This window comes from Symphalangus syndactylus, chromosome 1, assembly GCF_028878055.3.
Source record: "Symphalangus syndactylus isolate Jambi chromosome 1, NHGRI_mSymSyn1-v2.1_pri, whole genome shotgun sequence".
Lineage (NCBI taxonomy): Eukaryota > Metazoa > Chordata > Mammalia > Primates > Hylobatidae > Symphalangus > Symphalangus syndactylus.
The window spans coordinates 143,750,019-143,769,085 of record NC_072423.2 but is presented as its reverse complement, the minus strand read 5'-3'; the positions used below and the strand labels follow the sequence as shown (position 1 = coordinate 143,769,085).

The 19,067-nt window shown below is 43.9% G+C and overlaps 1 protein-coding gene across 1 annotated transcript in view; it reads left to right on the top strand.

The window, feature by feature from the left end:
• PDGFRL (platelet derived growth factor receptor like) overlaps positions 1-19,067 on the top strand; it is a 63,512-nt gene that overhangs the window by 25,703 nt on the left and 18,742 nt on the right. Inside the window, exon 3 of the mRNA XM_055287178.2 lies at positions 16,034-16,185. Within this exon, the coding sequence (XP_055143153.1) occupies positions 16,034-16,185 (152 nt within the window). The remainder of the gene's footprint in view (positions 1-16,033; positions 16,186-19,067) is intronic.

Below are 19,067 nucleotides of genomic sequence, written 5' to 3'. Positions count from 1 at the left end.
AATCTGTTAGCAAGTGCCTTGCTAACAGAAGTATGGTGTCAAGGAGGAGGAAACTCAAGCTCACATGTGAAAGTTCCCTGGGTAAGGAGGGGCGTAGAAGGATATAAGGAAATTCCAGAAAGAGAGAAGTGTTTGAAGGAAGTACCTAGAAGTGGGAAAGAGTATAGAACTTGGAGCATGGAGGGCAGGTGGGTAAGATGGGGTGGTTAGAGGCGAGGGAGTGGAAAGGAGGTTAGGAGGAGAGATGCTGATGGGAGGTGAGGCAGACCATGGAGGGCCTTGTTGACCACATAAAGAAATTTAGAGTAAAATTTAGGGCAATTATGAGTCGAGGATTTAAAGCCTTTCTAAATATGTATACATAGAAAATGCATGGCTGGGCAGGGTGGCTCACGCCTGTAATTCCAGCACTTTGGGAGGCTCAGGCAGGTGGATCACTTGAGCTCAGGAGTTTGAGACCAGCTTGGGCAACATGGCAAGACCCCATCTCTACAAAAAAAAATAAAAAATTAGCAGAGCATGGTGGCATGTGCCTATAGTTCTAGCTACCTGGGAGGCTGAGGTGGGAAGATTGCTTGAGCCTGGTAGGTGGAGGCTGCAGTGAGCTGCGATCATGCCACTGTGCTCCAGCTTGGGCAACAGAGTGAGACTCTGTCTCAGAAAGAGTGAAAGAAGGGAGAGAGAGGGAGAGGGAAGGAAGCAGGGAGAGAGACAGAAAGAAAATGCAGAGTAATATAAACCACAGTGTGAGGGTTAGCACTCCTCATTGCCTTCAGAAGAAAGACAATGTCTCTTCCTGTGTCAGTTGCCTGCATTCTTCCTCCCTGTGCCCCGGACCCATTTCACTCAAACTGGGGTCTTTAGATGTGTTCTTGGACATCATGCTTCTTTGCAATAATTTTTTTAATTTTTGCTTTCATTTTGTTTATAATATTTAAAAATTTGTATAAGAATATTCTGGATTATCTGAATAACCACTGCTGGGAGATCAACATGACCCATTTCCATCTTCTCTGCACACATTTTGTTTCTTGAATCTCATCATAACACACTTCCAGGGTGTAGAGCTAGAGAATTCTTGGCACCACGCTGAACCAGGGAAGAAAATGAGAAGAAACTGAGAATAAGTGGGTCTGCACGAAGGCTTAAATATAACCAATCAATGCTGGTAGGTACAAGGACATTTTGGAGATTTCAGCTATGTTGTCAGCAACATCACAGCAGTAAAAACAAGATAGGCTGATGTGGTAATAAGCCCTGGTCCTGCTCCCTAGGAAATAAGAGTCCAGGCATTGTCTTTCAGGATGTTTCTCTGGTATCTGGTCGGATGTTAGCATTTTTTCAGTCAAGAACTGGGAGTTGGGAGGAGTGCGTGGGGCACAGGAGATCTCTTTGATGGCTGGCTCCTCTGAAAACAATAAATAGCTTTTAGAGAGAAGGGAGGGCATCGGGCTTTTCATTTGGACACGGTTGGCAACTGCCTACTCCACCCACAGACAACACAAAGGGAGGGTGGGCCGATGGAGCAGAGAGTGGGCTCCCAGCCAGGCTCCTCATGTCATCCAGCATCTGGAGGGAGAGTCTGGAAGACATTTTAAAAGAAAAAGAGAAATACCTCAAGTGGTTATCAGCAGAAGAATCCCACCACTGAGAAAGAATCTGCACAGACTTTGGTAAATGTTGCGGACAGTACTCTGGTGTTATGCTGAGGAAGGTATTTTTTTTTTTTTTTCAAATAATTTATATTTTTGGAAAATACACAGAACATACAATTTACCATATTAACCATTTTTAAGTAGATAGTTCGGTACACTTAAGTGCATTCATATCATTATGTGGGTGTCTTTTATATTCAAACTCACTTTCCTCCAAAGCTCGTTTTATTTTATTTTCTGAGCAGAACAAATGAAGATGAGGAGGCTCTTACTTTGCCTTCATTCTTATCTGGAGCATGAGTCCAACTGGGGCCTAATTTGCAGCGGCCAATCAAAACGAAACGCTACCCCCACACTCTAATAGTTGCCCTCAAATGGTCTTCCACCCCAGAAATGACACATACATGACCTAACCAGTGCTGAAGGTAGAGCGTTCTCTTTCCAGACTCAGTGGCACCAGCTCCAGGCCCTCCCATATTTCCCCAGAGATGGGTGGGTGGAGGCAGCAGGATACAAGACTTCCCCCAGTGTACTCAGTGTTCTGACAACGTTCAGGTTGCAGAAAAACACAGCTATGTTCCGTTCAGGACATGGGTAGGGGGCAGGTAATAATAGAACGAGGCTCATTGTGCTGTTCTCAGGATAGAATGAGGTCATGCGTGTAAAGCTCTTGGCACGCATAGTAAGCCACCTAAATATCGGTGAGCTATTTCTGTTCACCACACTGTACCCAAAGGAGGTAAATCAAAATAAACAGCCAGTTTTTCATATTTTTTTTTTTTTTTTGAGATGGAGTCTTGCTCTGTCACCCAGGCTGGAGTGCAGTGGCGCAATCTGGGCTCACTGCAACCTCCACCTCCCAGGTTCAAGCAATTCATCTGCCTCAGGCTCCTGAGTAGCTGGGATTACAGGTGCATGCCACCATGCCCTGCTAATTTTTGTATTTTCATTGGAAATGGGGTTTCGCCATGTTGGCCAGGCTGGTCTCAAACTCCTGACCTCAGGTGATGCACCTGCCTTAGCCTGGGAGTTTCATTTTAAGAAATGTTTTAGACGTGTGTCTCAATCCGTTACAAACTCTTTGTGTCCATAGCACTGTGGAGGGCTCACTGATGCTCATACTAATGGTCCCAAGGTTCTCTAGATCACCCATTGCATGTCGATCTAGTCATTAGGGTGGGGGAAATTGGTTGAAGCACATTCTGTAGTTTTGGGGAAAACGTCTTCTGCTAACTCTTATTTAAAAATAATGTTTTTACCTACACCGAATATGTATTTTAAAAAAGCAAAAAAAAAAAGTTTCTTTCAACAAAACATTTCATTTCTTGAGCACTTCTGGTAAGTCTAGGATTGATTATCCCAGATGTGTTGCACAGAATTAAAATATAGTAAGAAAATGACAATACAGTCAAGCTAGTGCATCAAACCAAAGACACACAAACTATGTTAGATGATAATTTGGGGGCATCTTGCAAGATGAAGCATTGCTTATGGTACCAGTGATTGCATGTATTTTATGAGTGAAATCTTGCTTTAACAAATATGTATACATGTGGGTGACGTCTGGGATTTAATGCTCAAAAGTGAACACTGGTGTGTTAGTAGCATGATTTTTGACCAAATATTTGAATATTTAAAATGTAAATAAAACAGTTTTGAAAGGTATGTCAAAGGAGGGAGCAAGAAAAGAGGAATAAAGGATAAGATGTAAAATGGGAAATTTTATGTCCACTAGTCTATAATTGTGTAGAATGGTACATTTATAGAAAAGCAAGATTAAGATGTCAGAGGTTTGCCTCCAGTGTCCGGGCTTGGGTCCCTTGGCAGCTCCGTCCCACCCACACAGCTGGCTGCAGGTGGGCAGCTGCTAAGTTGCTGTCCTGGGGAGTCTGTCCAGAACCTTCTCTTGTCGCTTCCCGTCTTGCATTCCCAACGTGTCCACTCTGTCCTGGGACCTCAGGGGCCTGTCTCCTGCCTCGCTTGGTGCCTTCCTGCTCAAAGACTTTGCTTGGAGTGCCTTTGGGAGTTCATCCTGATTTGCCCCTGGTCTCTGCCTTTCAGATCACATCCTACTGTCCAAAGCACTCCTCTCTCCCCATCCCCCTGCCTAGAACCCAGGTGAGATCTGGTGTCTCACTTACATTGGAGCAGAGGTCAGAAAGCACCAGCTCACCCTTCTCTGTAACGGCACTGTTCTTTGTGAACTTGACTTCATAGCTGGGAAAAGGTAGGGGGTTGGGGGCCTTGTGAGTCAACCAACATTGATACAAGTGAATCAATGTTAAAGGTGCCCTCATGAGTTTATTTACCCAGGTGGCTCGTGCAGTGGCACAATATATCATATCACCTGGTAGGCGTCCTGGGGAAAGAGGCAGAGGGGTGACCAGAGCGAGTGTGTCATAGCCTTCAGTTAAGTGTTGGTCCGCTGAGGAGACTGCACGCTAAATAGCATTAACGTTTGCTTAATGTATAAAGACAGTCTACTAAGTCAGAATGCATAGGAGGGGGGGAAAGAAAACAAATAGCTCCAACGACAAGCAGCTTAAGAACTAGTGAAATAAAAGACAAACCAGATACAAGGACAGAGCAACAGAAGACCGCGTGTGGTCAAGTGTGAGTGTGGAGCGGCTGACAGGAAGGAGGGAAGGCAGCTGAGAGCAGGCGTTGGTGAGGCAAATGGAATCACTGAGTGATGACCTAATTGTAGACCAGGCCTTGAAGATAAGATAGAGACTTGTGCAAAGCAGAGCCAAGGAGGGGCCAGGCACCACAGCTCACGCCTGTAATCCCAGCACTTTGGCAGGCCGAGGCAGGAGGATCACTTGAGCCCGGGAGTTTGAGACCAGCCTGAGCAAAATACTGAGACCCCATCTCTTAAAACGAAAACAAACAAAAAATTTTAGCTGGATATAGTGGTACACCATCTGTTGTCCTGGCTACTTCGGAGGCTGGGGTGGGCGGTTGAGGCTGCACTGAGCCATAGTCACACCGCTGCACTCCAGCCTGGGTGACAGAGCAAGACTCTGTCTCAAAAAAAAAAAAAATTACCTGGGTGTGGTAGCATGTACCTGTAATCCCCAGCTACTCAGGAGGCTGAGGCAGGAGAATCACTTGAACCTGGGAGGTGGAGGTTGCAGTGAGCCAAGATCATGCTACTGCACTCCAGCCTGGGTGAGAGAGTGTGACTCTGTACAAAAAAAAAAAGAGCCAAAGAGAACAGTATCAAACCTCCCCCAAAAGATTGTGATATGCAGCCAGCTTGGAGAACCACTGATGTGGCTTGAACCCTGCCTTTTACAAAGTGACTAGATTAGAGCCACAAGGCGTAAGAGACTTGCTCATGTTGCACAGCTTTTAGTAAACTCAAAGCAAGCCATATTCCCAAGATCTCTGTAGTCTCTGCACCAGGAAAACAGTTTGTTTATTTAGGTTTCTGACGTTATTCAGAAGATTTACCATCGAAGTGGCATTATTATGAGCGATTACCTTGAAAACGTTGGCAGGAGGGAGATTTGCTGGATTTTCCCGCAGTGAATTCATTGTGCTGGGTGCGAATGGGTCCAGGCCCCATGGCTGTTGCATTCACTATTCTGAGTTGGCCATAATACACTCACTGTGCCTGCACGCCTGCCCATTAGTAATTCACAGCTTGTTCTCTTAGCAAGGGTGGCAGAGGCTTGCTCCTTTGTCCTCTGTCCTCACTCATCTTCCAGGGCCTATTCTTCCCAAGTGTGTGGCTGTGAGCATTCAGCTGAGCAGAGCTGGGACATCTTTTTCTCATATTACCCACAGAGAAGTGCTGATGAGCTTCTGCTACATGGTAGATTAGAATTGCCAGATTTATAGTAAGGGTTGGGCATCCCTAATCCATAAATCAAGAATCCAAAATGCTACAAAATCTGAAACTTTTTGAGCACTATGACATTCAAAGGACATACTCACTGGAGCATTTCAGATTTCAGATTTTCAAATTAGGGATGCTTAACTAGTAAGTATGATGCAGATACTCCAAAATCTGAGAAAAATCTGAAATCCAAACCCTTCTGGTTCCAAGCATTTTGTATAAGGGATTCTCAATCTGTAATGTGAGTAACCCATATACATCTGAATTATACGGTCACAAAGTTTGAAAGATGACCTTGTTTTCAAAATTACATGAGAAGGGCCAGGCGCGGTGGTTCACGCCTGTAATCCGAGCACTTTGGGAGGCTGAGGTGGCAAGATCCCTTGAGCTCGGGAGTTCAAGAGCAGCCTGGCCAAATATGGTGAAACCCTGTCACTACTAAACACACAAAAATTAGCCGGGCGTGGTGGCGCATGCCTGTAGTCCCAGCTATTCAGGAGGCTGAGGCAGGAGAGTCCCTTGAACCCAGGAGGCACAGATTGCAGTGAGCCAAGATCACGCCACTGCACTCCAGCCTGGGGGACAATGAGACTTCGTCTCAAAAAAAATTACACGAGAATGATGATTTCATTGTTATTTCTTTGCATTTCTCTACATGGTGAGTGCCTATCTGGAAAGTTATCGTCTGTAAATTTCCTCCAAGTCATTCATTTGGTTAGGACTGACTTATGTATTTAAAACAGTCAACTCATGTTTCTTTTCCAGTGCGTGGTGGGAAGCATGCCAGGCTCTCTTTTCTCAGGAGTCCCCAGGGATTTCATTCCCAGCTCTGCCTCTAGCTGGCCTTGTAACCTTGGATGAGTCACTTAATCTCTGTAAAGTGAAACATCCACCAGATGATCTTTAAGGTCCCTCCCAGTTCTGAAATTACTCTTGGCACTTGTGCTTAACTCACATTGGATAAAAAAGGGGGGCAAAAAGTAAGGATTCTTAGTTAAGTTCTTCAACCCACTTTCACTCACTGAATCCTGTTCTATTCTGTACACTGTCACCTTTAACTGTAGTTCAAGGTCACAGAGCCAGTAAGTGGTGGAGGCAGGATTTGAACCAAGGAAAGCTGACTCCTGAGTGAGTGCTCTTAACTGCTGTTTTACAAAGGCCACTGGACATGGTCGGCGTCCTTGGGAATAGGACTCTGAAGGGTAACCACGTTTTGGTCAGATAGAAGAAGAGAGCCCTTCAGAGGGAAAGAGATGGGTGGAGGGCTCAGAGGTGGAAATGAGCCGACGTGTCTGGGTTTGATGAGGAGCTAGATGGCTAAAGACGCAAGGTTAACTCGGCTTAAGGGCTGAGAGAGCAAAGGAGCTGGTATACCAGGCAGGGGTGGTAACGTGCAATTCTGTGTGCAATGGGAGAAGCTAATATTTAGAACTGGAGGTAATGATAAAATGGTTTTCAGGAAAGTATATCTGATACTTGATGAAAGGCATCTGAAGGGGATGGGGGAGCCATTTCTCCAGAAAGACTGATTTGTCAGCTGACAGAGTAGAAATGAGAGGGTCAATGGTGATAGCAGCCTGGGTGACAGGTGGAGTTGCAGCTCCGTGAAAAGAACTAGAGATGCTGAGAGTGGGAACCAAGTAAGAAGAAAGGCTTGCTACGATCTGGGAGTCCGGGTTAAACTCCAGGGGAGGTGGCACAGCCTCGGCAGGTCCACACAGGCAGGGGAGCAGAATGCTCAAGAAACAGCCACGCTGCAGTCCAAGTGATGTGTTAGACTCCAATTGGCAGTGTTTCCATTAATTAGAACAAAATAATACACAGCCCAGTTTTAGGCCGCTAAAGGAATTCTTGGTGGCCCTGCCTGTTGGAAATTCACATTTTAAAAAGGCAACACTTTGTAGAACTAACCTCCAGGTATTTAAATACACAGGAGCCATTGCGCTTACGCATTTATGCAGTATCTGTTTCGCACTTTATAAGTAGTTTCACTGTTTTGCTTTTATTATACTTTTTCTTTTCTTTTCTCCCTTCTCTCTTCCCTCTTTCTTCTTCCTTCTCCTCTCTCCTCTCTTTTCTTTTTTTGAGACAGTGTCTCACTCTGTTGCCCAGGCCGTAGTGCAGTGGCATGATCTCCGCTCACTGCAACCTCTGCCTCCCGGGTTTAAGCTATTCTCCTGCCTCAGCCTTCCGAGTAGCTGGGACTACAAGCATCTGCCACCACACCTGGGTAATTTTTGCATTTTTAGTAGATACATGGTTTCACCATATTGGCCAGGCTGGTCTCAAACTCCTGACCTCAGGTAATCCACCTACCTCGGCCTCCCAAAGTGCTGGGATTACAGACGTGAGCAACCGCACCCGGCCTAGTTTTTCTTTTCTTATTGTAAAATAACATGTACTCATTTGATTTAGAAACTTAAAAACTATAAATAAGCAAAAAGAAGACAGATCACTGAAAATCCCAAGATACATGGTTAACACAGTAGTGTTGAATCTTCTAGTTTTGTATTTAGTATAAAAAAGTATCAAAATCGGCAAACTCTTTAATGACTTTTCCCCTAATCTGTTGCGAATATTTTTTATGTGTAAAGTTATCAAAATATTCAAACTCTTTTATGATTAACTTTTCCCCTAATGTGAATATTTTTATGTGTAAAATTATCAAAATATTCAAACTCTTTCATGATTAACTTTGCACCTAATCTACCGTGAATATTTTTTGTGAGTTACGGCTGTAATACTGTAGTAGGTTTAGCTAAATCTCTTGGGTCTCTCCGTCTCTTAGATCATGCCCCATTTTTTATGATCACTGTCATTGCTGCAGCTAACATCTAGGTAGCAGGGATCTCTTCCTCTGGGTGGAATTGTTGGGCATATTTTAAGGCCTTTATTCCAGGTGGTTTGAGGGGATTTTCTGTTGGGCGGATCGCTGGTGTGTCACGTATGGTTCTGGTTTGTGGTGTCAAAGGGATATCCACTTCTTATTTTCTCAGAGTCTAGGGAATATCTGAAGGAGGAAGAGGAGCTTTTCCTTTATAAAGGACCTGGATGTGCTGGACAGAGGGTCAAAAAGAATGATGACCCCAGCAGGTGGCAGAGGGGAAATGAAAAGGGAAAGGGGGCTTTGCAGTGTGGCAGGCAGAGTCCAGGCCGTGCCAAGAAAAGGACCTGAGTGGGTAAGAGTGATGCCGGCAGGGCTGGAGGGACGTAGCGTGTGCAGTCTCCCGTGAAGTACTGGAGAAGCGCTTAAGGTGACTTCTTCAATAATCCAGAGGAGGCCAGGCGCAGTGGCTCATGCCTGTAATCCCAGCACTTTGGGAGGCCGAAGCAGGTGGATTGCTCGAGCCCAGGAGTTTGAGGCCAGCCTGGGCAACGTAGGAAGCCCCTGTCTCTACAGAAAAATGCTAAAATTAGCCAGGCGTGGTAGTGCGTGCCTGTAGTTCAAGCTACTCGGGAGGCTGAGGTGGGAGGATGGTGTGAACCCCACGGGGGTCACACCACTGCCCTCCAGCCTGGGTAACAGAGTGAGACCCTGTCTCAAAACAGAAAAGCTACCTTAAAAATAATAATAATACTACAGAGGAATCTGGCATAAGTGATTGCAGTACAGAGACCTGAGCCACGTTTCATAATGTAACTGGTTGTTGAGATGGAAATACTGTATCACATTGCAAGGATTTTGAATAGTTCCTTGGATAGTATGCAGATGTGGAGATAGATGATAGATAGATGGTAGATGGACAACAGAAAGATTGACAGATGATAGATCAGTAGATGATAGGCTGACAAATGATAGATTGATAATAGATTGATAGATGATAGACGAATAGAGCTATTCCAGCCTAATTGCTGATACAAGAACTATATTCACTGTGAAGTCCTTTACTTTGCATATTTGTTTCATGGAGATCGTCATGCATATTTCTTCTTTCTTTTTTAAAGAAACATAAACAGTGATAGTTTCAATATGTTTTACCCAGCTGTCTGTTTCCCAGGATCTGTACTCTGTTCATATGGCACATTTCCTGCATATCATGCAGCCATTCTTCTCTGACACATTCTGAGACGGAGACTTAGAGGAAACACAGGCCCTGTGTACACACTTGAAACACAGACAAGCAAATACCCATGAGTCTTGATCGCTCTTGATTCTTGGCACAGTTCCTTGCGTGTGGTAGAGGCCTGACAATTTTTCACATGAATGTAGAATAAGGAGAATATTGATGTTTTAATTTTGTAAACTTGTTTAAAGACAAGGTCTCCCTCTGGTGCCCAGGCTGGAGTGCAGTGGCACAATCCTAGCTCACTGCAGCCTCCAGCTCCCAGGCTCAAGTGATCCTCCCACCTCAGCCTCCCAAGTAGCTGCGACTATAGGCAGGCATCATGACATCCAGCTAATTTTTAACATTTTTGTAGAGATGGGGGTCTCTCTGTTTCCAACAGAGGCAGCACTTCCTGTGTAGCCTTGGGAAAGTTACCTAACCTCTCCAGCCTGTTTGTTCACCTGCCACGTGGGGTTAATAATAGCACTTACCTCTCAGGGCTTCATGAGGATCAAATAAGTCAAAATGGGTAAAGGGCTTACAGCATTGCTTAGCACATATTAAACACTGCTTAAGTTTCAGTTATTATTATTAGTTTCATCATTGCCATCTCATGGGATTGAGAAAAAGTAAAGTGTCTCTTGGGTATTGCCAGTTTTGAAGTCAATGCTTAGTAACTGATGGGTGTCCCGTTCTTGTTTCCTTTAATTAATTACCGTATGGTTTAGTGTTGACTTAATAGAAAACAGTGTACCATTTCTGCTATGGAATTTAAAATTCTGAGCTCATTTAACTGGATCTCTCATATGTTTGTTTGTGATGTGGGACTGTGTGTGTGTGCATGGCTGTAGTTAGCAGATTTTACAAGCTATTTAGAGGCACCATCGCTCAGTCAAAATTGCTTCTTTTCATTTCATTTCTGTAGGATGAAAATCCATGCCCTCTTCATTTATAAGTGTTCGTAACCTGAGTCTGTGTGACACTAGATTAGATGCTCTGCCACTCGATAGCTGAGTAACTTGGACAAGTTGCTTCTCTATGTTTCGGTGCCCTCGTCAGTAAAAGGGGAAAAATAGTACCTCCAAGTTAATATGGCTGTGAGAACCAGGGGGACCATAATAATGACAATTTCTAAAATGTATTGAGTCTGGGTGTGGTGGCTCATGCCTGTAATCCCAGCACTTGGGGAGGCTGTGGTGGGAGATTGCGTGAGGCCAGGAATTCAAGACTAGCCTGGGCAACACAGCAAGACCCTGTCTCTACAAAAAAGATCTAAAAAATTAGCTGGATATGGTGGCACATGCCAGCTACTCAGGAGGCCAACGTGGGAGGATCCCTTAAGCCTAGGAGTTTGAGGCTGTAATGAGCTATGATTGCACCACTGTACTCAAAGCCTGGGCAAGAGAGCGAGACCCTGTCTCCAAATAAATAAATAAATGAGATGTATTGAGCACTTCTCTGTGGCAGATGCTGTTCTAAGTCCTGAACTTGTTTACAGAGCTTGGCAGCATGCCTGCACTCCATAAGCATTAGCTATCATTGTTGTTACTACAAGTCTGAAGAGTAGGTTAAGCCAGATTGTGGAAGACGAGCCGTAGCGAAGGACTCTGAAGGTCATGGTGGAGCCGGGATTTGAATCTGGTCAGTAGGATTCCAAAGTCCATGATTTTATTTTATTATTGTTATTATTTATTTATTTATTTTTAAGGTGGAGCCTTGCTCTGTCACCAGGCCGGAGTGCAGTGGCGCAATGTCAACTCACTGCAACCTCCGCCTCCCAGGTTCAAGCGATTGTCCTGCCTCAGCCTCCCCAGTAGCTGTGACTACAGGCATGCACCACCACGCCCAGCTAATTTTTGTATTTTCAGTACAGATGCAGTTGCACCATGTTGGCCAGGATGGTCTCAATCTCCTGACCTCGTGATCCACCCACCTTGGCCTCCCAAAATGCTGGGATTACAGGCGTGAACCACCGCGCCTGGCCCAAGTCCATGATTTTATGGCTTTCACCACGGTCTTCAGCCGACTTGTGGTCCAGAAAAACATCTCTTTGTTCTGCACAATCCTGCCTTTTTTCATCTCTCTGGAGATCTCCTTCCCTCGGAATGCATGCCCTCGATTTGTGCATGTTGACATCCTTCCTTTCTACCAAGACCCTCTTGGCCTAGAGGCTCTTGCTGGTTACTCTCCTTGGAGTTCTCATGGCACGTTGTGTAGGAGAAGTCTCAAACAGGGACTTCTCTAGACATCATTGCATCCCTCCTGTCCTCTCCAGCACCTCCCATTTATTTTGTACTCATTAAGTATGTATGGGTATAATACCAATGAATCATTATCTTGTAACCCAGGGCTCACCCCTGCCCTTGGCTTGCAGAGTCTTCACGGGGACAGACAGGAAATGGACCCCACTACTGTTACCTGGCCACTGCACCGGTCCCTATATCTGAGGACTGTCAGCTCCCTCTTCTGTGCCATCTCATGACTTAGGCCACCCCCAGGAGAGAGCAGCCTGGGCTAAATGCAGGAAGCTTCAGGCCTCCACTGATGGGAGCAAGACTGTGTGTGTGTTAAGGCCAGGGGAGCGTGTTGGAAGACATACACACATACACATACACAGGGTCTTAAAATTTGAACACATTCACTTTGAAACATGGACTTGGCCATCACTGAGATCTCTACGGGTCAGGGCTAGAACTCCTAGTTTAGAAAGAAAAGGCCAGAGGCAAGGTGATATGTTGGCGTGTTCAGAGCTGCTTCCTGTTAATGTGAATTCTGCTTCTCTTAGGACACTTTTTCCTGGCACTTGGTCATGACACCTTCTTTTTGCTCCACTTAAACTCCCCATTCTCCACTTCTTCCATCCCTGGGGGTGGTGGTCAGCGGTTACACAGAAAGGAAGGGTCTTTGATGAAGCGTCTCTCTACAGACGCTGGCTCTGAAGGGCTCAGGGAACCCTTGTCTCCCTTTCATGACAGGGACTCAGCCTCCAGAGGCCCTCGGTCACTTCCAACCCCTTGCGTCGCCTGCTGCCTAGACGATGAGATACCATGGGTAGAAATGGATATTCTAAATCCAGGCATTTAAACTGTAATCCTACTAAATAATTTGTTTCCTGTTTTATATTGTTTGCATAGAAGAGGGGGTGGAAAAATGCAGAACTGTTTTCCAATGCGTTTCCTTCCTTCCACCCCCAAACCTACTAAAGATACAGCATGCAGATTGCACACTGGTGGTAGGGTTATTCCCAAGTGTTAATTTTTTACTTGCCTAATTACTTTCCCAGTAGGAATGGCATCTTATACTTCCTATCACTACAATGCTAGCAAATGCTCGGCCCAGAGAAGAAGCGCAGTGAATTTACTGATTGCCTGCTGATTTTGTTACCCTTGTTCTGAGCTCTACAGGAATGTGGCCAGAAATTATTGTCCACATGGGGAGACTACTGCCTTCATTTTCCCTTGCCTTTTCTTTTTTTTTTTCTTAATCTGCTGAAATCTAGCTTCATCCTTAAAACTAGCTTTGATCTTTCCATTTTAAAAAATTTTTTTTTATTTTTTAAGTCAGGGTTTTGCTCTGTCGCCTAGGCTGGAGTACAGTGGTGGGATCATAGCTCATTGCAGCCTTGACCTCCTGGGCTCAAGAGATCCTCCCACATCAGCCTCCTGAGTAGCTAGGACTACATGCACACTACCATGCCTGGCTAATGTTTAATTTTTTGTAGATACGGGGTTTTGCTCTGTTGCCCAAGCTGGTCGTGAACTCCTGAGCTCAACTGATCCTCCTGCCTCAGCCTCCCAAAGTGTTGGGATTATAGGCATGAACCACTGCACCAGGCCTAGGTCCACCATTTTTTATTTGCTGTGCTAACTATCACCAGTGCTGCATGTGTACTATTTTGTCATGGCTATAGTAATATTCATGATTACTACTACTCATCTGTAATTAAGATATAATTGGGATAATACAGTGAACCAGGCATTGCATGAAGGGCTTTGTATGTATTTTCTTATCTAAAGAGTGGTATTCAGAACATACTTAACTGACTTAACGAAGACTTGCTCACACATGGTTCACAAGCTGTGGGTTTCAGGGAAGTCATTTCCGCTAAGACTCAGTTTCCCCCTCTGCAAAACAGGGAGCTGGATGCCTGCCTCTCCAGGTTCTTTCCTTTTCCATCACTGATTTAACTCAATTCACTCATGTTTAGGGAGTCCTTACTGTGTACTCTGCACAGATGTGTTGCTTAGAGAATATAAAACAAATACGGTTCAGTCCCTGCCTCAAAGCTTGTACCATCTAGTGTAACGACAGGAAGCCAGGGGTATCCGAAGGGCAGAGAACAAGGAAGTCAATTATGTCAGGCAAAAGTGGGGAGATTCCTGAGAGTCAATTCTAATTAGAAGCTTCCTGAAGGAGGAGAGATTTCCGTTCAGGGTAAAGGAGGCAGGTGATGGCATGGGAGTACAGAAGCACCACTTGGCAGAACTGGTGGACAAAACAAGCTATTCCGCAGTGAATCAGAACAGGGCTGCGTTCAGGACCAACTCACCTGACATTTTGCCCTATGCTAAATGTAAACTGGTCACGGTATTGATACTGCTGCAGGATAAACTGGAGAATCTCAACTACATCATAAAAGTATGTGGATCTCAGAAGAGCGAAGCATTTGGATATTTGAGATGAGTCCTCAGATTAAAACTGCTTATTTTGGTGCCCCTATGTGCTGAGGCTCTCAGCCTCCGGGGAACCTCCAGTGTGAGGATGATCAATCTGATGCCTCTGGATTTCTGCCACGATATAATAGAATTAATTACCATCGAAATTGGCTAATGCTAGTGTTTAATAATAAATATGTATGCCCCTCTTCGTTTCAGAAAGAAACTGAAGGGGTTTGCAAATATATTTGCCATGCAACAAGATAACAAAATACAAAAGATAAGGAAGAAAAATAAAAGAAGAAATAATAGAGTAAGGTCAGAGGAAAAGCCCAAATGCCCAAACGCTTTAAATACTTGATTAGAAGTGGGCTGCATGCATACTTTGGGCTCAGGACCTTTATCAGCCAATGCATTTTTTTCCTAAAAGAAAGTTTTTGGTTTTAACATGATAATGTAGCATGTCTAAGATTCCAAGAGTTAATGCGGAGACTTATCTTTATTGATGAAAGGGATTTTGGATTTTGGATAATGCTGTGTGCTTTCATTCATGTTGGCTGCTTATAAATGAATTCATGAGACACAGGCTGAAAGCAAACCACCAGCCCAAGGCTTTCTGGCTGAGCTTCTGAGGCTGCATAGCTATTGCACCAATGATTTTACGTAAGGAAACCCTAGGTGTGAGGACAATTATGTTCTCCAAGAAGAGGAATTCTCTTTGACATTTATTATTTCGTTTGAGGAGAGGCTTTTCTCTCTGCTTCCCCCACACACCCGTTTATCAGAAACGTACTCTTTATTTTTTAGAGACACGGTCTTGCTCTGTCACCCAGGCTGGAGTGCAATGGCATGATCTTGACTCACTGGAATCTCAAATTCTTGTGGTCAAGCCATCTTCCTGCCTTAGCCTACCAAGTAGCTAGGACCACAGGAGTCAGCCATCATGCCAGGATCATTGTTTAATTTTTGTAAAAATGGGGTCTTGCTATGTTGCCCAGGTTGGTCTCAAACTCCTGGCCTCAAGTTATCCTCCCATCTTGGCCTCTCAAAACACTGGGATTATGGGCATGAACCACTGCCAAACACATTCTTTTTTTAAAATTTATTTTAGTGGTGACACATTGGTTTATTAAAATATGTAGCAATGTATGGTGAAAATCATATTATTTTCTTAAAACAATATTGCAGTTTTTAGTGATAGATTTTGTTTTTTAGGGTGGTTTTAGGTTTCAGAGAAATGGAGAAAAAGATACAGGGTGCCCATTGACCTCCTCCCCTCCTGCACACAGTTTTCCATTTATTAATTTCTTACGGTAATGTGGTACATTTTTGACAACTGATGTACCAATATTGATACATCATTATTAGCTAAAGTCCATAGTTTAAGTTAGGGTTCACATCTTGTATTGCTCATTCCTTGAGTTTTGACAAATGTATAATACTGCATTTTCACGATTAACGTTTCTATGTATTTGATCACTGCATAAAATCTGAAAAAAAGTAGTAAAATCAAGAAATATGGTTATGAATAAAATTTTTTGAATTGTTGCAAAAAACATTTACCTCATTGTATTATATTGAAAAGCCGAATAATCCATCATGTTGCTCAAATTGTTTTAGAATGAACTTTAAAATGTAAAAATGTCATTTTTTTCCTGATTTCTTTTTTTGTTTTTATTATTATTTTTTATTATTATACATTCTTATGTTACTTTGTGACACTGGAGAAAGATTGGGTCAAGTCTGCCCAGAGAACAGTGGAGCCGAGTGTGACAGCTGGAGGGCCCTAGCCAGGTCTGACCTGCTTTCAGTTCATGTCTCTTTTATTCCTAGTGTCAAGCAGAATGAGCGCTACGGCCAGTTGACTCTGGTCAACTCCACCTCGGCGGACACGGGTGAATTCAGCTGCTGGGGGCAGCTCTGCAGCGGCTACATCTGCAGGAAGGACGAGGCCAAAACGGGCTCCACCTACATCTTTTTTACAGGTAAAACACTTGGTGCATTAATGGAACTCTTCAAACTTCTGGACTGGGCTGAGAGCTGAAGTTTCCCCCACTGCATGCCAAATAGCAAATAATGACAATCAGAGCACTTCCTGTTTGCCAGGCTCTGGGCTAAATGCTTTACATCAGTTATTTCATGTAAGTCTTACCATAACCCTTCAGGGCAAATACTATTATTATTCCTATTTTTTTTTTCAGATGGGAAAGTTGAGGTTTAGAGTAATTAAATAAGTCCTTAAGGTCACACAGAAAGTAAGTGGTGGTGACAGGATTTCAACACAAACCATTTGGTTCCAGGGTCTGTCCCTGCACTCCCCGATACGGTGACCACTAGACACGTGTGGCTACTTAAATGAAAATTAAAATGAAATAAAATTAAAAACAATTTCTCACTGCACTTGCCACGTTTCAAGTGCTCAACTGTAGCACGTGGCTAATGGTTATTGTACTAGATAGCACAGAGAGAGAACATTTCCTTTATCACAGAAAGTTCTATTGGACAGTGCTGCTGTTGACTTTCATCACTGTGTTCTCAGAACCTATGACCATCTTCTTTTTGGAAACTCCATAGGATGCTTCACTAAAGACCTCCTCCCATTTGTCTTTTTTATTATTTTGTTTTTTTGATTTTTCGGTAGAAGTGAGGTCTCACTGTGTTACCCAGGCTGGTCTCGAACTCCTGAGCTCAAGCTATCCTCCTGCTTTGGTTTCCCAAAGTGCTTTAGTTACGGGCATGAGCCATTGTGCTCAGCCCCGTTTGTTCTTATGAATACTATGAGCTGAGATTTTGGGGTCAAGATTCCCAAAGATTGTGGCTCTTGGGTCTCCAGTCCCTGTCCCTGAGCCTCAGTGGACTGCCTGAAAATGTTCAGGTCAGAGTGGAGAACTCTTCTCTGCAGTGCAAAGTATGTTTCTGGAAGGTGGAGCTTGCATTTTGAGAAACTGGTGTGCAGTATAACTGCTCAGCCTCTTTCTTCTTTAATGTTCTCTAAGTTCTGAAGTTTAGGGGATGAAGTTCTCCAACAAGTTTCAGAAGTCAGTAAAAGCTTTCAGGAATCTTACAAATCCACCCCAGTCCTATTTTTGTCCAAGACATTTCAAGTGAAACCAGAATCCTTTCTTAGTGCCTGGGCAGGGACTTTCATGAAATTTCTCTCTGCCCTGAATCCGTGTACCTTTCAGACCTAGACCTAGACCTAGACATAGACCTATGACCCAAATGATGTTATGCCCTGACCATTAAAGAATGTTTTAGTACAATCTTATGTATTTGTCCTTTCCTGCCCAAATAACTCCTCTCTGGCAAGAAGATGCATTATTAGGGTATGCTGCAGTTCTAGAAGCACATGTGTCTATTTTGATACAGACTTTTTACTCCTTAGTTCAGAGATCCAAGTTCTTGTCTCATGCCAGGAAAACTTAGGCACACAGACACTTAAAAGAGTGAGTGGAGTAGAATTTATTATGCGAAAAGGAAAGCTCTCAGCAAAAAGAGGGGTCCTGAAAGCAGGTTGCAGGTTGCTCTCTACACAGTTGAATACAAGGGCTTCTGCGTTCCCCCGGTTGGGCTGGGTTCCCTGTTCGTAAAAGGCGTGAATTCCTGGCGGCTCCATCCCATCGTTTCAGTGTACATGCAGGCCCTTAATCTGAGTCATTCCACGTTGATTTATTTCCCTTACTGCACGTGTGTTAAGGGATGGAATTTTTCACTGGGGGCGTGTTTAGGCAAGACCTCTGTGCACAATGACCTTGGTAAGTCAGAGGTTCTCTAAGGACCTTCCCGTATCTGCTTAGGAGAGTTTTCTGCCTCTGCCTCTATCAATTTCATTCCACAACATCCCTGGGAAATAAGCAAAAGCTATTTTATTATCTTATTATTTCCAAAATACTAAAAGTACTAATGCTCATGCTGAGCCTCAGTGTTCCAGGAACTGTAGTGGCACAATAAGGAGCCAAACCTGTTTTCCTGACCCAGGATCCAGTGTTTTTACTGCCTTGAACCTTTTGTAGGACAAGGTGAAGGATGGACTGATAGCCAGATTCTAGCTCGCATAACTGGTGTTGTCAGGAGAATTGCTGATAATTGTTCACAGGCAATCTCTTTGGATCTTCATTTTGGAACTCGCTACACAAGATTGTCCATGTGCCCTTTGTATTATACCATGCTGTGAAGCAACAGTGGAAAAGGCAACCAACTAAGATGAATAGAAGTCTGTTATTCAAGACAATGACTGATTGCACATTTCAAGTTGCAGAAGGAAGAATCTTTGCCAAGATTAGCACTGTTGTGTCTTCCCAAAGTATTGGTCGAGGTTTTGAACTGAAGGCTTCACTTGGGCAGAATATCCTATTAATATCATGGGCTTTCGGCCAGGCATGGTGGCTCATACCTGCAGTCTAGCACTTTGGAAGGCCACGGTGGGTGGATCACCTGAGGTCAGGAATTGGAGACCAGCCTGGCCAACATGGAGAAATCCCATCTCTACAAAAATAAGGAGGGCCTGGTAGTCCACACTTGTGCTCCCAGCTACTCAGGAGGCTGAAGCAGGAGAATCGCCTGAATCTGGGAAGCGGCGGTTGCAGTGAGTCAAGATCGCACCACTGCACTCCAACCTGGGTGACAGGGCAAGACTTAGTTTCAGAAAAAAAAAAAAAAATAAATAAATAATTATGGGCTCTCTTTGAGTTTTGGAGGCAGATCCTTTTTTTTTTTTTTTTTTTTTTTAACTGAACTAATTTTGGGAACCAAAGAAAAACTAAAATATATTTATTCCAACTGTCAAGAAACTTTGATCAAAAAGGGAGATGACCTAATGTGTTACATCATTTATTTTTTCTTACTTATCAACACTAAACTAGGAGTC